General features: G+C 42.0%; 1 protein-coding gene across 4 annotated transcripts in view; it reads left to right on the forward strand.

The window, feature by feature from the left end:
• Positions 1-14,077, forward strand: part of CTNNA2 (catenin alpha 2) — a 1,156,373-nt gene that overhangs the window by 260,212 nt on the left and 882,084 nt on the right. For all 4 annotated transcript variants that reach the window (XM_065927274.1, XM_065927273.1, XM_065927275.1 and 1 more), the window contains exon 3: positions 12,183-12,349. In XM_065927274.1, the coding sequence (XP_065783346.1) occupies positions 12,183-12,349 (167 nt within the window). The remainder of the gene's footprint in view (positions 1-12,182; positions 12,350-14,077) is intronic.

Here is a 14,077-nt window from a genome sequence, read left to right on the forward strand (position 1 = left end):
CACACTCGGTGGGCATTTATGTTTGTGTGTCCTCGTGCATTTATACCTGAAAAGGTTCTTTAGCATGGAATTGTGTGAAGCTACACAATATGGGTGTATTAAAATACACAAAATGGGTGTATTAAAAATCATTGAGCCCACACTGTTATAAAGGTTACTTATAGCTGATTGCTCTTTGTTTATATAGGGCCTCCTATAAAGGATGCACAGTTGAGTCACACAGGCCTTTGTCTCTGCCCAGCCCTGGACGAGTGTGACTAGATGGTGAACTCTGTGTGTGCCTGGCTGCCACTGCCCCCTCTCCAATGTGCCAGGTTGCCTACTTCTTATTTCATAGCCTTGAATACCATTTGGCAGTGGCTTAGAATTTTGCTTTTTATGTCTGGGTTTGCTTAGTAATGCTTCCATTCTCTGTCTCATAAAATAAGTTCTTCACATCTATAGGTTCTTTGACATTTCCTTCCCCCATTTTTCCTGCGCACTCTTTGTGGTGGGAAAAGCTACTTGCTGTTCAGAGTAGGAATTGAAAATGAACTCCTGGTCATTGTTCAAAAGCAGTTCCCCTACTTATCACAAATCAGACACTTCCCAGTGGTACCCCACCGCAATCGCTGGTTCATCATTCCGTCTTCATACTTTGCAAATGATGTGAGAATTAAACAACCAGGTGTATTTGCTTTAAAAATCCATATTACTGTACTAATCTTTAGTATGCTGCCACACAGAGTGAAATACTAATGTCAGCATGACCAGAATATTCTATTCCTATGGGCAGATCTACAGGGGAGGTTAAATTATACTCCCAGTGTGAGTTTATTAATTTGTAGTGAGAAATATATTTACCAAGGCACTGGGCACCTGCATTCACTGGCCAGTACCTACAGTGTAATTTATCACTATTTTCCCATTAACTTTGAAGGAAATAACCACTGAGCAGCACAAAATGGGGCTCCCTTTGCTTGAGAGCAGCCTGGAAAGGCAGAAGGACCCTGGGATGGCAAGAGGATCTGAAAATGTGTCCGCAACAAGAGTATCCACAAAGTCTGGGAATACAGGGGAAAGAGTATATTTAGTTGAATTTTTTCAGCATAACAGTTGGAACCTTGCTTTGGGTTTTTATGTCTTTTATAGGAAACAGTGTTCTGGGGATTTAAGAAAAAAAATTTGAGAATATTATTTGAAATATTAACTAGCAAATTAAAGAAATAACATGTCTTATGTTTCCTGACAAATTGGAGACCCTACATTATTCTACAGTGGAAGGAGAGAAAAAGTTAATATTCATTGATTTCCTATAATCTTCATCCTTTCATCTCTCTTTCTATATTTATCTTCAATTTTATGAAACTAGTGTGATCAGATGGGATCTCTTTCCTTCGGAAATACTAGTTGAAAACTGAATTCAGTTCTGTTCTGTTCAGTTGCTCAGTCGTGTCTGACTCTTTGCCATCCCATGGACTGCAGCATGCCAGACTTTCCTGTCCATCACCAATTCCTGGAGCTTGAGTTCTAGTCCCCTCAGACCCACTTTTCATTTAGAGTTTAAAGTTAAGAGATTAAAAGCACCCTGAAATGTTTCTGTTCGCCAAGACCTGCTCAATATAGGGCTGAAAGTGAAAGTCACTCAGTCCTGTCCGACTGTTTGCAATCTTATGTACTTTATAGTCCTTGAAATTCTCTAGGCCAGAATACTGGAGTGGGTAGCCTTTCCCTTCTCCAGGGGAATCTTCCCAAGTCAGAGAACGAACTCAGATCTCCCACATCACAGGCGATTCTTTACCAGCTGAGCCACAAGGGAAACAAATATAGGTCTGAGAAGCTAACTAATGATGAAGAGTATATGTGTCCACATCATTCTCACCCACACTCCTTGGTTTTTAGAAATCTAACAGTGATTTGGAGGAGAAGAGAAGTCACCAGTGTGTGACTGGTCTGCTGTCTCTCTGAGTCATGGCTAAAAGCTACACACTGCAGGGAGAAAACATGAAAAACTTAATCTTTTCTCTCTAGATATAGGTATAGATACATGTGCACATATACATACATAGTTTTTGACCATGCTTCCTTATTATAATAGCTGACTAAGCATCCTCTACATGCTCATGAATCCCAGCTCCCTAAAATGTGACTTCTTCTGTCTAGAATTCCCAAATGCCTGATCAGTGGGTGTTTCTCTACAGATATTCTACAGATGATCTCTATTAGTGAATCTGTCAGAAAGATCAGGATGCTGGTAAGGGGATGACAGGAATTGTGACTTCATCTTGAATATCCTGAACATAGCAAATATCTACCACCTAGCTTCATAAATGCTCATTGAATGAATAAAAGGATGAATGAAATGATATATGGCTCTTTCTACACTTTGCATACATTTACAGATATGCTCATGTAATCACCGATACAAACTTAAGGATCTCCCAGGAAAGAATCCTGAAGTGGGTTGCCATTTCCTTCTGCAGGGGGTCTTCTCAACCCAGGGACTGAATCCCCATCTCCTGCACTGCAGGCCGTCTGTTGCATCGCAGACAGGGTCTCTACCCATTGCTACCAGGGAAACCCTACACAAACTGGGCAGTTACTCTCTAACCCTCCACATTTCCCTCACCCTTAAAACTGCGTGTCACCCTGTTGGGACATTTTTCCCTCTCAAGGTTTATGTTTGTTATAACTTATGTTAAAAATGTACTTTTGAGCTGGGAGGAGAGAAGGCAGTCTGAGATCCATCTGTTTTGACCCACATGAAAAGCTATTGATCACAGACGTGAAGAAAGCTTTGATTAGCACATTTTGGCCGTCTGTCTTTTTGAATTTAGGATTTTGAATTATCTTAAATCGATTTTGTTCATTGCCTATTGCCAGATCCTCCCACTGAACAAATATATTTTTGTTAGCTGGGCTTTATTATAATTGATATCCTGATGTTGATTTAGATGTGGTCCTGCTGTGAGCTCTCTTAATATAGGAGGCAGAGTGATAGTGACAAGGAAGCCTCTAGTCATGTGGCTATAATAAAGAAGACACATGGCTATAATCACATTTAAGAATCTGCCATTTCTCTGTTATGACTGGAAAATCAATGGCAGTTCAGAAAATAAAGCATAGACTGTGCCATTTAAATCCTAGAATCCAATCATTCGTGTTTTGCTATTTTTTTTTCCATCCTCAAACTAGTGAAGGAAATCAGTCTTCTCCATGAGGTATTTTTAAAATATAACTTAATTAAGCTGTAATTTTAAAGCAGCATTTACCATGTTCATGATAGCAATTACTTGGAACATTTTCTTGTTTTGTTTCTAATTTTGAAGTGTGTGGTAGCGTTTTCTATCCTTAATCAACTTTTTTCATTATAAGAATTGTTCCTGTGCTTTGTTTAGCCAAATACTACTTTAGAAGAAGTTAAGTTGACTTGTTATTTTACAGTATAACAGTCTCAAACATGGTTTATTCATCTGCAGCCTCTAAAATTCAAATTATACAATGTGCTTCTTTTATACTTCCTTTTCTTTGTGTTTATATCTAAGCTGATTGAAATCAGTAATACAAGTATTTAATGAGACACCGTGGGAACTTACAAATATATTTGCACCTAATCATAGAATCAAGACATCCAAACTGGTATTAAAAGACTTATACAGACTAAGTTATAAGTTATGTGGACTAAGTACACAGTTGCGAATCTGTGAAACCATACAAAATAGTTTTTTCAAGGAAAAAGACTATCTGGTAAATTATAGCAAGTTTAAGAGTGAAGACACCCAGCTTCTGGTTTGAACTCTGCCATTAATTGGCTGTGTGATTTCGGATAAGTCATATCAGGTTCTTGATACCTGTTTTTTCTTCTCTGAAATTAAGAAATTGGACTCCACCAATGAGCTCACATTTAATATCTCTCAAATATAGGTAGTAATTTAGATCATAAAGTAGATCAGAGTGGTGTGTACGTGTTCAGTCGTGTCTGACTCTTTGCCAACCCCATGGGCTGTAGCCTGCCAGGCTCCTCTTTCCATTCAATTTCCCAGGCAAGAATACTGGAGTGGGTTGCCACTTCCTTCTCCAGTGACTTGTCAATTGTTATCTGTCTTATCATTTGTTTTCATAACATGCCAGAAACCAGGTTTGTTCCCTCCAAAGCTAATTGACAGTGCCTTTTATGTTTACTCTATTAACTTGCATAGAAGTTTGTATAAAAGCAGACTAATCATCCCAACTTGAATCATTAGTTAGTATGTACTTAACATTTGGAAAACTAAGGGGAGTTGTTTGTTCACTTCTTTATGCAAGCTGTCATTTTCATAATCTAGATATAGTGTTAATTCTTAGCCAATGGCTGATGTGTGTTTTGACATTTCATTTCTCCATGAAGGACATTGCAAAGAATTTTCTCAAGATTTATAGATTTGGAAAGAGGACTAGATTTTTCTGTGTGGTTCAGAAGAACATAGTGAAGACCAAAATAATTGAAGGAAAAAAAATTATCAGTTAGACGTCTTTCAAATTGGAATGGTTTCTTAGGGAGGCAGAAGGTCCTGTCTTTTAGGTCATACCTGCTAAGATTTAGGTTGCATGATGTCCTCCAATATACTCTTAAATTCTGGAATTTGGACATTAAATCCCCACCCCACTACCACCTTCCTATTCTGCCTTCAAAAAATAAATAAATAAATAAAAGTAAAAGAAAGACAGTATCTCAATAAGTTAAGTGGGCCTTAGGAAGCATTACTACAAAGAAAGCTAGTGGAGGTGATGGGTTTCTAGCTGAGCTATTGAAAATCCAGAAAGATGATGCTGTTAAAGTGCTGCACTCAATATGCCAGCAAATTTGGAAAACTGAGCAATGGCCACAGGACTGGGAGAGGTCAGTTTTCATTCCAATACCAAATAAAGGTAATGCCAAAGAATGTTCAAACTACCACAGTTGTGCTAACTTTACATGCTAACAAGGCCATGCTCAAAAACCCTTCAAGCCAGCTTCAGCAGTATGTATACCGAGAACTCCCAGATGTCAAGCTGGATATAGAAAAGGCAGAGGAATCAGAGATCAAATTGTCAACATCTGCTGAATCATAGAAAAAGCAAGGGAATTGCAGAAAAACATCTGCTTCATTGACTGCACTAAAGCCTTTGACTGCGTGGATCCCAGTAAACTGGAAAATTCTTAAAGAGATGGGAATACCAGACCACCTTACCTGTGTCCTGAGAAACCTGTTTGAAGGTCAAGAAACAACTATTAGAACCAGACATGGAACAATGGAGTGGTTCCAAATTAGGAAAGGAGTATGTCAAGGAGTATGTCACCCTGCTTATTTAAATTCTATGCAAAGTACATCATGCAAAATGACAGGCTGGATGAAGCACAAGTTGGAATCAAGTTTGCCAGGAGAAATAGCAACAACCTCAAATATGTATATAATTCCACTCTAATGGCAGAAAGAGAGGAGGTACTAAAGAGCCTCTTGAGGGTGAAAGAGGGGAATGAAAAAGCTGGTTTACAGCTCAACATTCAAGAAAACTAAGATCATGGTATCCAGTACCATCATTTCATGGCAAATAAATGGGGAGAAAGTGGAAACAGTAACAGCTTTTTTATTTTCTTGGGCTCCAAAATCACTGCAGATGGTGACTGCAGCCACAAAATTAAAAGACACTTGCTCCTTGGAAGAAAAGCTATGACAAACCTAGACAGTATATTTAAAAGCTGAGACATCACTTTGCCAACAAATGTCATACACTCAAAGTTATGGTTTTTCCAGTACCATGTATGAATGTGAGAGTTATAACATAATGAAGGCCAAGCACCAAAAATTGACATTGTTGAACTGTGGTGCTGGTGAAGACTCTTTTGAGAGTCTCTTGGACAGGAAGTCAAACCAGTCAATCCTAGAGGAAACCCAACTCTGAATATTCATTGGAAGGACTGATGCTGAAGGTGAAGCTCTAATACTTTGGCCACCTGATGCAAAGAGCCAAATTATTGGAAAAGGCCCTGATGCTGGGAAAGAATGAGGGCAGGAAGAGAAGTGGGTGACAGAGGGTGAGATGGTTTGATGGTGTCACTGACTCAATGGACATGAGTTTGAGCAAACTCTGGGAGATGGTGAAGGATAAGGAACCTTGATGTGCTGCATTCCATGGACTTTCAAAGAGTTGGACATTATTTAGTGACTGAAAAACAACAATCCTATTTAGCAAGAATAGACCTGTGTCCTGTATATTTTCATGTGGGAATGGTGAGCCTACCTTTTTCATTCAGGATTAGATGATAGCATTTTTTTTTTAGATGATAGCATTTTTGATAATAATAGTATTTCTGCTCTTCAGTCAGGATGCACATTGTGGTATTTGTTTTTCCTTCCTCATCACATTAAAAGATTTTTTTGTACTTACATTTCAACTAACAAGCACTATGTATCAGTCTACTGACATCTCAGTGGGTTTTGATTTGTAACCATGGTTGTAGGACAATAAAGACACTGATCAACAGAAACACTGATTGACTTAATATAAAGAAGTCATCAGTATGCTGCATATAGAGAGATTTGCCTTATATATAGAGGGTTATTGAAATTTGAGATTTATAAAAAAACAATTTATTGCATGCTTATTTGCTTTACTTATATTAGTTTTGTTTGCTTACAATAGGTTTCGTTTCCTTACAACAGGTTTAGCTTAATTATACATTTTAATAGGGCAGTTATTTCAAACCACTTTCACTGCACAATGACGTTTAAATTGACCATGTTTATCAATTTCTTTTCTCTTTACTTTATAAAAATATTAAATTATACTGAATTCAGTATTGATTCTTTGAACTCTATTTTTCTTTTAAGCTTAGCATATCACTGTTTACTGTTTTCAAGAGTATGGTCTTCTACTACATTTGGGCAAAAGAGTAGTCACCATTTTTTGGACTGTGACTCTTGCTTTACAGGAGCCTTGCAACATTCCCATTTCCTCCAGTTGGGTAGCGAAAGAAGCAAAACAAGCACCAGTTTGAAAATCGAGCACCAATGCCATCTGTGAGGGTGGGCAGGAGGGTGTATAGTCTGCCTCAATGTAATATATTTTATCAGGCAGATATTTTCTTGCTTGTATATTAGTGTATACACAAGCAGTGAAATCAGCCACAAAAGGCACTTCCAAATCTTTAACCAGGAGTTTACCAACATTTTATTGGAGAGGATCACAGTGAGAGTGGTAGCTATGGTATTTATGGTATTAAGGAGTTACTGTGGTGGTTGTTCAGACACTAAGTTGGGTCCCAGTCTTTGAAACCCCAAGAACTGCAGCCCACCAGGCTTCCCTGTCCTTCAGTATCTCTGGAATTTGCTTAAACTCATGTCCATTGAGTTGGTGATGCCATCCATCCAGCCATCTCATCTTCCGTTGCCCCTTCTCCTGCTGCCCTCAATCTTTCCCAGCATCGGGGTCTTTTCCAATAAGTAGGCTCTTTGCATCAGGTGGTCAAAGTACTGGAGCTTCAGCTTCAGCATCAGTCCTTCCAGTGAATATTCAGGGTTGATTTCCTTTAGGATTGATGTTTTGATCTCCTTGCTATCCAATGAGTAAGAGCCCATTACTGGTAAGGTCTTATGCTGGGTTCTTTGAATGGATTATCTTTAATGGTAGTCTTACAAGGTGGCTATTATTATTTTCACCCCTGTTTTACAGCTGAGGGGACTAAAACACAGATGTTGAATAATTGCTGATCTTACAAACTTTGAAATGGTTGGAGAGATGTCAGAATGCGACCTTAGTCTTTGTTACTTTAAAGACCCAGGTGGCGCTAGTGGTAAAGAATCTGCCTGCAAGCATGTGAAGGGAGAGAGAGAGATTCTCTTTTAATTCATGGCTTAATATATATAAAGCTTTTAGAACAATGCTTACAAAATAGCCCTTTATATAGAAGCACTGTATTCATATTAATTACTATTTCCCCTAAGTCGCTTATTTGAAGATGTTATTTTTTCTTCTTTCCAGCAGGTAGTAGTGGTTTTAGAGGATCAGAGGCTTGATCATAGAAGCCCTGCTCTGACCTTAGGTCTGTAATCAAGTTAATGAGCTTGAATACAAGAGTGTATATAAAAGAAATAGGCAGCTCTGGTGTCCTTCCCTAATTGCTTGCTTCCTCCGCCTACACACACATGCTATTTCTCAGCTAAATATTTTAGTTGTATAGAAAAAGCAGTTCCCAGGTGAATCACTGATTTTATTCTGATAAACTCTCTTATCATTATGTAATATAGATTTTCGTTTTCTTTTAGTAATCCTAGAACTACAGGGATGTAAAATGAATTAAATATATAGCTGACTTCAGTTTGCCTTTCCTTTGAAACCTTTAGAAACATGAACTCATTTGTATCTGCTTCAACTGTGTTTTTAGTTTTAATTTAGATTGGATTAAGTGGTCTATTGTTTATTTGAGGATAATCTCAGAATTAAGCATGACATTTCCATTTGCAGAGTCACATTTACTAATGTGGATCTCTTCCTGTCTCTTGTCTCTGGGTCTCATTTTTTCTCTCATGGATATCTCCCAAGCTCCTACCAGGAGGACCTGCTGTGGTCGCCACACTGATTAGCTCTGCCTGAAAGGTCCATACCGCAGAGTGTCATCCCCTGGGCTTTGAGACAGTATTTCTGGCCAAACAGTGAGCATCTGGATGAAGTGAGTTGTTGTAGAAAAGAGAGTGGGGAGCTAAAGGATGGTCACATCCCAGGTCACATCTGAGTCCTTGGGACAGCCTCCATGTGTGGGTTCTTGACTTTATACAGGAAAGAATTCAAGCGTGAGCCATAGTAAAGAGAAAGAAGGTCTGCTCTGGGAGGAAACATACTCTATAGACAGAATGTGGGCCATCTCAGAAAGAGAGGAATGAGAGGCCTCAGGATATGGGATTGTCAGTTTTTATAGGGGTGGGTAATTTGACAGACTAAGTGGGCTTCCCAGGTGGAGCTTGTGGCTCCCCTGGTGAAGAATCCGCCTGCAATGCAGGAGACCTGGGTTCGATCCCTGGGTTGGGAAGATCCCCTGGAGAAGGGAAAGGCTACCCACTCCAGTATTCTGGCCTGGAGAATTTCATAGACTGTATAGTCTGTGGAGTTGCAAGGAGTAAGACATGACTGAACATGCCCGCAACGCAATTTCTCGTCCTAATGAGTTGGACGAGAATTCCATTGTTTTGGGGGAAGGAGTGGGACTTTCCAGGAATTGGGCCACCACCCACTTTTGATGTTTTCTGGTCATCCTTGGAATCTTCAGGATTCCCAGGTGACTCAGTGGATAAAGAACCTGCCTGCCAATGCAGGAGACATAATGAGATGAAGGCTCAATCCCTGCATCAGGAAGATCCCCTGGAGGAGGGCATGGCAATACACTCCAGTATTCTTGCCTGGAATATCCCATGGACAGAGGAGCCTGTGAGCTGTGGTCCATAGGGTCGGAAAGAGTCAGACACGACTGACTCGACTGAGCGTGCTTGTTAGAACCATTGGGTGCCTGGAGTGTGTTACAGTAAGCTTATACTGAGGCTCAAGGTCAAGTAGAAGCTGGATCGGCCATTGGACCTAGTTGGTTCTAATCAGTTCATGCTGTGTCCTCTGGCTATGTTACTCTTTTAAAGGTTGTACTCTGCCCCCTTCCTGTTTCATGGTCATTCTGTGTATGAAAATCAGTTTACTTAGGCATGTTTACTCCACAAGCTGGAAGGAGGTGTGACTCTCATATTAGGGCCCTTTCTTTTTCCTGAGAAGACCCCTGCCTGAGTGGGCCACTCTTACCCAAGCGATGGCTCGTAGCAATTTAATCTGAAGAATTTGAGATCAACAGTGTAGCTCCCTAGGGTTCACCTGCAGAAAAGAATCTCTCCCTTCCTTGAATAAGTGGATCCCTTCCAGCAGCAATTGATTTATCCATTAGCAGTACCATTTGCACTATGTCTAGTCTTCAGGGTGATCCTCTCAACATTTCAGTAGATTCACCTTGGTATATAATGTTTTTTTCTGGCTGAACTCTACAGAGTGAGAATGAGGTAACTTTCTCCCCACCACACAGTTATCTGCTTAGTCCATTTTTAGGGACAAGGAATAGGCCAAGATGGTATTTATGTAAGCCTGTGGACCTTTGGATTGAATATGTATCTCTTCACTTGATCTTAGCCAAAAGGCAGAAAAGCAATGAATATGTATCTCTTAATTGCCAACCTCTACCAAAGTTTATTTAGGCCTCTAGAGCCATACATCTTGACAATTCACCAGTATCATAATAAAAAGATTTTAATCTTCTCCCATGCTATTGTTATATTTCAAGCTATTTGTGCCTAGGCATAAAGACTGAGCTGTGCAACCGTGTCATATATATATCATGGATGGTAGCCTCTTTAAAAGATCCAGCCACACATGGTAGATATCCACCCCATGAACATGGGGCCCATCTCATGTGGTTAATGACCTCCCTGTGTTTCCCACTCCTGGGGTCCCTTTGTGCAAATATGTACCAGTCCATTGTGGTGGGTCTGTATTCACCATTACCGCCAACTCCTCTCTGGTTTCCATACATAACACATGTGTGTGCTCAGTCGTATCCTACTCTTTGGGACCCTAGACTGTATACTGTCAGGTTCCCCTGACCGTGGAATTTTCCAGGCAAGAAAACTGGAGTGGGTTGCCATTTCCTCCTCCAGGGAATCTTCCTGACCCAGGGATCAAACTTTCATCTCCTGCATATCCTGCATTGCAGGTAACTTCTTTACCTCTGAGCCATCAGGGAAACCCTTCCATACATAATTAATCACCAAATCCATTGATTCTCTCCATGGTCTCTTCATGTTTCCCTTCATCATCTCGTTGATACAGATCTTTCTCTGGATCCCATTCCTATTTTTCCCGTCTATGTCCTCATCTGCTCTCTCAGATTGTAACTGCATTTGCCTATTTTCTCTGCACAAGTCTTGACCCCTCCAGTTTTACATAATATGGCCAAAATAAAAATCTGTGAAGTCATCTCCTCCTGAGGCCACAGTCCAAATCTCTTGCCTAGTGTCCCAGGCCCTGACGCCTCTCTGGCCTACAGCCCTCACTCACTGTGACCTTCAGGTGACTGCATTTCCCTGGGCTCAGCACCCTCCTCCAAGTTCTGGAGCCTCCTGGTGTTCATGCTGCCTCAGGCGCCCTGCCCACCTTCATCTTCCAGGTGAATGCGTCTTGGCTTTTCAAAGGCCATTAGTGTTGACAGCTTCCCCGCCCACCCCCTACCCCTGCCCCCCCCAGCCTCACACTAACTGAGTTAATCGCTTCTTCCTCTTTTTTGCCTTCATTCTTAGCCATATGTCTATGATGGCATGTAATCTCTGTATTTTAAGTATGTATTTACAATGTGTGTCCTCGTTAGACTGTGAACTCCCTGGGGCCAGGGCGTTCTTAGTCACCTTTGCAATTCCAGAGTCTGGTAGAGAATTTTTACCAGTATGTGCCTGATAAATATTTGCTGAATTGGTTCAGTTGTCTCATAAATGTTCTCTGTATTACAGAATGACATCCACCTGCCAATGCAGGAGACTTGGGTTAGATCCCTGGGGTCGGGAAGATCCCCTGGAGGGGGGCATGGCAAGCTACTCCAGTATTCTTGCCTGGAGAATCCCGTGGACAGAGGAGCCTGGTGGACTTGTATCCGTGGGGTCGCAGAGAGTCGGACACAACTGAGTGACTGTGCATGCATGCACGGACTCTCTCTGTAGTCTGTTATTGTCTGTTTAACTCAATTAAGAGAACAGAGTTCATCAGGTCAAAGTCTTTAGTTTCATTCCCCTCTGGAGCTGTTAGCTTTGTTCTTCAGCTGTCAGAAACCAACTAGCCTAGTAAATACCACTGGTTTCAAGGGACTTGGAGAGAGAATGATTCAGGTCGGCAAATTCATCTCAACTCTTAGACAAACTGAATCAAACATATTCCTCCAAACATATTGATGCTAAAAACATAATTTCATACTTGGATCTTGTCCACAGCACCCGTCTGGGGGCACTGAGGAGTCTGACTTGAAAGTCTCTGCCTCAGTGAGGGAGCTGGTACCACCGGGCCAGGGTGGTTTTGCCGAGAGAGCTCTGATCACCCCTCCACAGATCTTTGTGACTGCCGGCCTCTGAGCTTCCTGTCTACCCACGTGTGTCTCCGTATCTGTCTTCCAGGTGAGACCATGCGCATCGCTTCTTCGGAGTTTGCGGATGACCCCTGCTCGTCGGTGAAGCGCGGCACCATGGTGCGGGCGGCTCGGGCCCTGCTATCCGCTGTGACTCGCTTGCTCATCTTGGCGGACATGGCAGACGTCATGAGGCTTTTGTCTCATCTGAAAATTGTACGTATGTAGAACTTATCAAAATATGCTTTATGTGGATGGTGGTGGTGACCTCGGATAGTACCGTGCTGAGCTGGACTGACAATGTGTTACCGCTCACAGGGTCACTTGGTTACTCACCCAAGTGGTATGCCCTTAACTTTTCTAATAGTCAATGTATACTCAATAATATATTTTTCAAAGATACAGATTATTCACTTGAATTGCCTTCTCTCAAAACAGGGAGTTTAAATCTCCCCTTATTTCCTGGAGTACAAAACTGTGCATCTTTCAGGCTGCAGAGGCCTTGTATGGAGTGCCCACCTTGGTTTTGGCTTGAGATTCAGAGCAGCGCTGGTCCTTGTAGTCATTCAGGCCAGGTGGCCCAGTGGCAAAGAGTCTGCCTGCCAGTGTGGAGGACACAGGAGACTCGCGTTCGATCCCTGGGTCAGGAAGTTCCCCTGGGGAGGAAAAGGCAATCCACTCCGGTATCCTTGCCTGGACAATTCCATGGGCAGAGGAGCCTGGCGGGCTACAGTCTGTGGGGTACAGAGAGCCGGACATGCCTGAGTGATGGGACACACCCGCAGCTCTTCTAGGCAGCTGGCCACTTGACCACCTCTGCCCACCTTAATACAGATCCTGTTACATTCTATTTTGTTAACTGCTCTATCGTTGCCCTTTTATAGAATTATGTACTTTGAACCTCCCTCAGTCTGGCAATAAAAAGAAGCCACTGTTTACCAAAGTCAATCTTGTTGCATCAGTTTTCATCTCACACACCTGGACTGGGTCTCTGGGTGCACACGTGTGCCCCACCAACCCCATCATATGTCCCTTGCTTGACACGATTCCTTGGTTCCAGTTAAGCCTTCTGTTTCTTAATGGAAGTGGACACATGCCCTGGTCACAAAGTTTTCAGGTTCATGTGCAGCCCTCGCAGCCCATGACTTCTACACTTTGCTCTCTTTCCTAGTTGGTGACTGGCGTCTGGTCCCTCCTGGGTGATTCTACTCTTTGATGATGAAACACTTACTTAGGAACATGGCTTCTGCCTAAAGGATCTCTATTCCATGCCTGCTGTGGCTTTCATTCCTGGGCTGTTGGCACCAACCCTACACTGACCTCAGGGTCTTTAGATGATGGGATGTGAACCATGGACTTTTGTTTTTGGGGAACCAACCTCTGCTGGCTTAGTTCCCCCAGGTCTGGCCTTTCTTGGCTTATCACTTTCCCTTAACTTCTTGTTTTCTTTTCCCATGAAATGAACAATGAGGGGGCAGGTGAGATAGGAAGTGAATAATGTCAACCTACTCTTACCTCACTTTCTATCTCATATTTGTCCAGTAGGGGAGTTCACTGAGAAATTTCCAAAAGCACAAATGTTCTGTGTCAAAAATTCTTAGGCAGAGCCTTGCTTGGGCTGGCCCCAAGAAAGGAGCCAAGATTTCCAAGTTTCGTATGAATTCTGCAGTATGATGGAAGGCCTCCAATCCCAGCATCCCCAGCATGGGTCACATGGTCATGAAGCAGGTGTCGCCCGCTCTTCATGGTTCCTGAGGAGCCAAGGGACACAGAGCAGAACCTGCTTGGGAATTTTCTCCCACAGAGTGTGTGCCTGCTCTGTCGCTTCAGGAGTATCTGACTCTTTGTGACCCTATAGACCATCGTAGCCCACCAGGCTCCTCTGTCCATGGGATTCTCCAGGCCAGAATACTGCAGTGGGTTGCTGTGCCCTCCTCCAGGGGA

Source organism: Muntiacus reevesi, chromosome 3, assembly GCF_963930625.1.
Source record: "Muntiacus reevesi chromosome 3, mMunRee1.1, whole genome shotgun sequence".
NCBI lineage: Eukaryota > Metazoa > Chordata > Mammalia > Artiodactyla > Cervidae > Muntiacus > Muntiacus reevesi.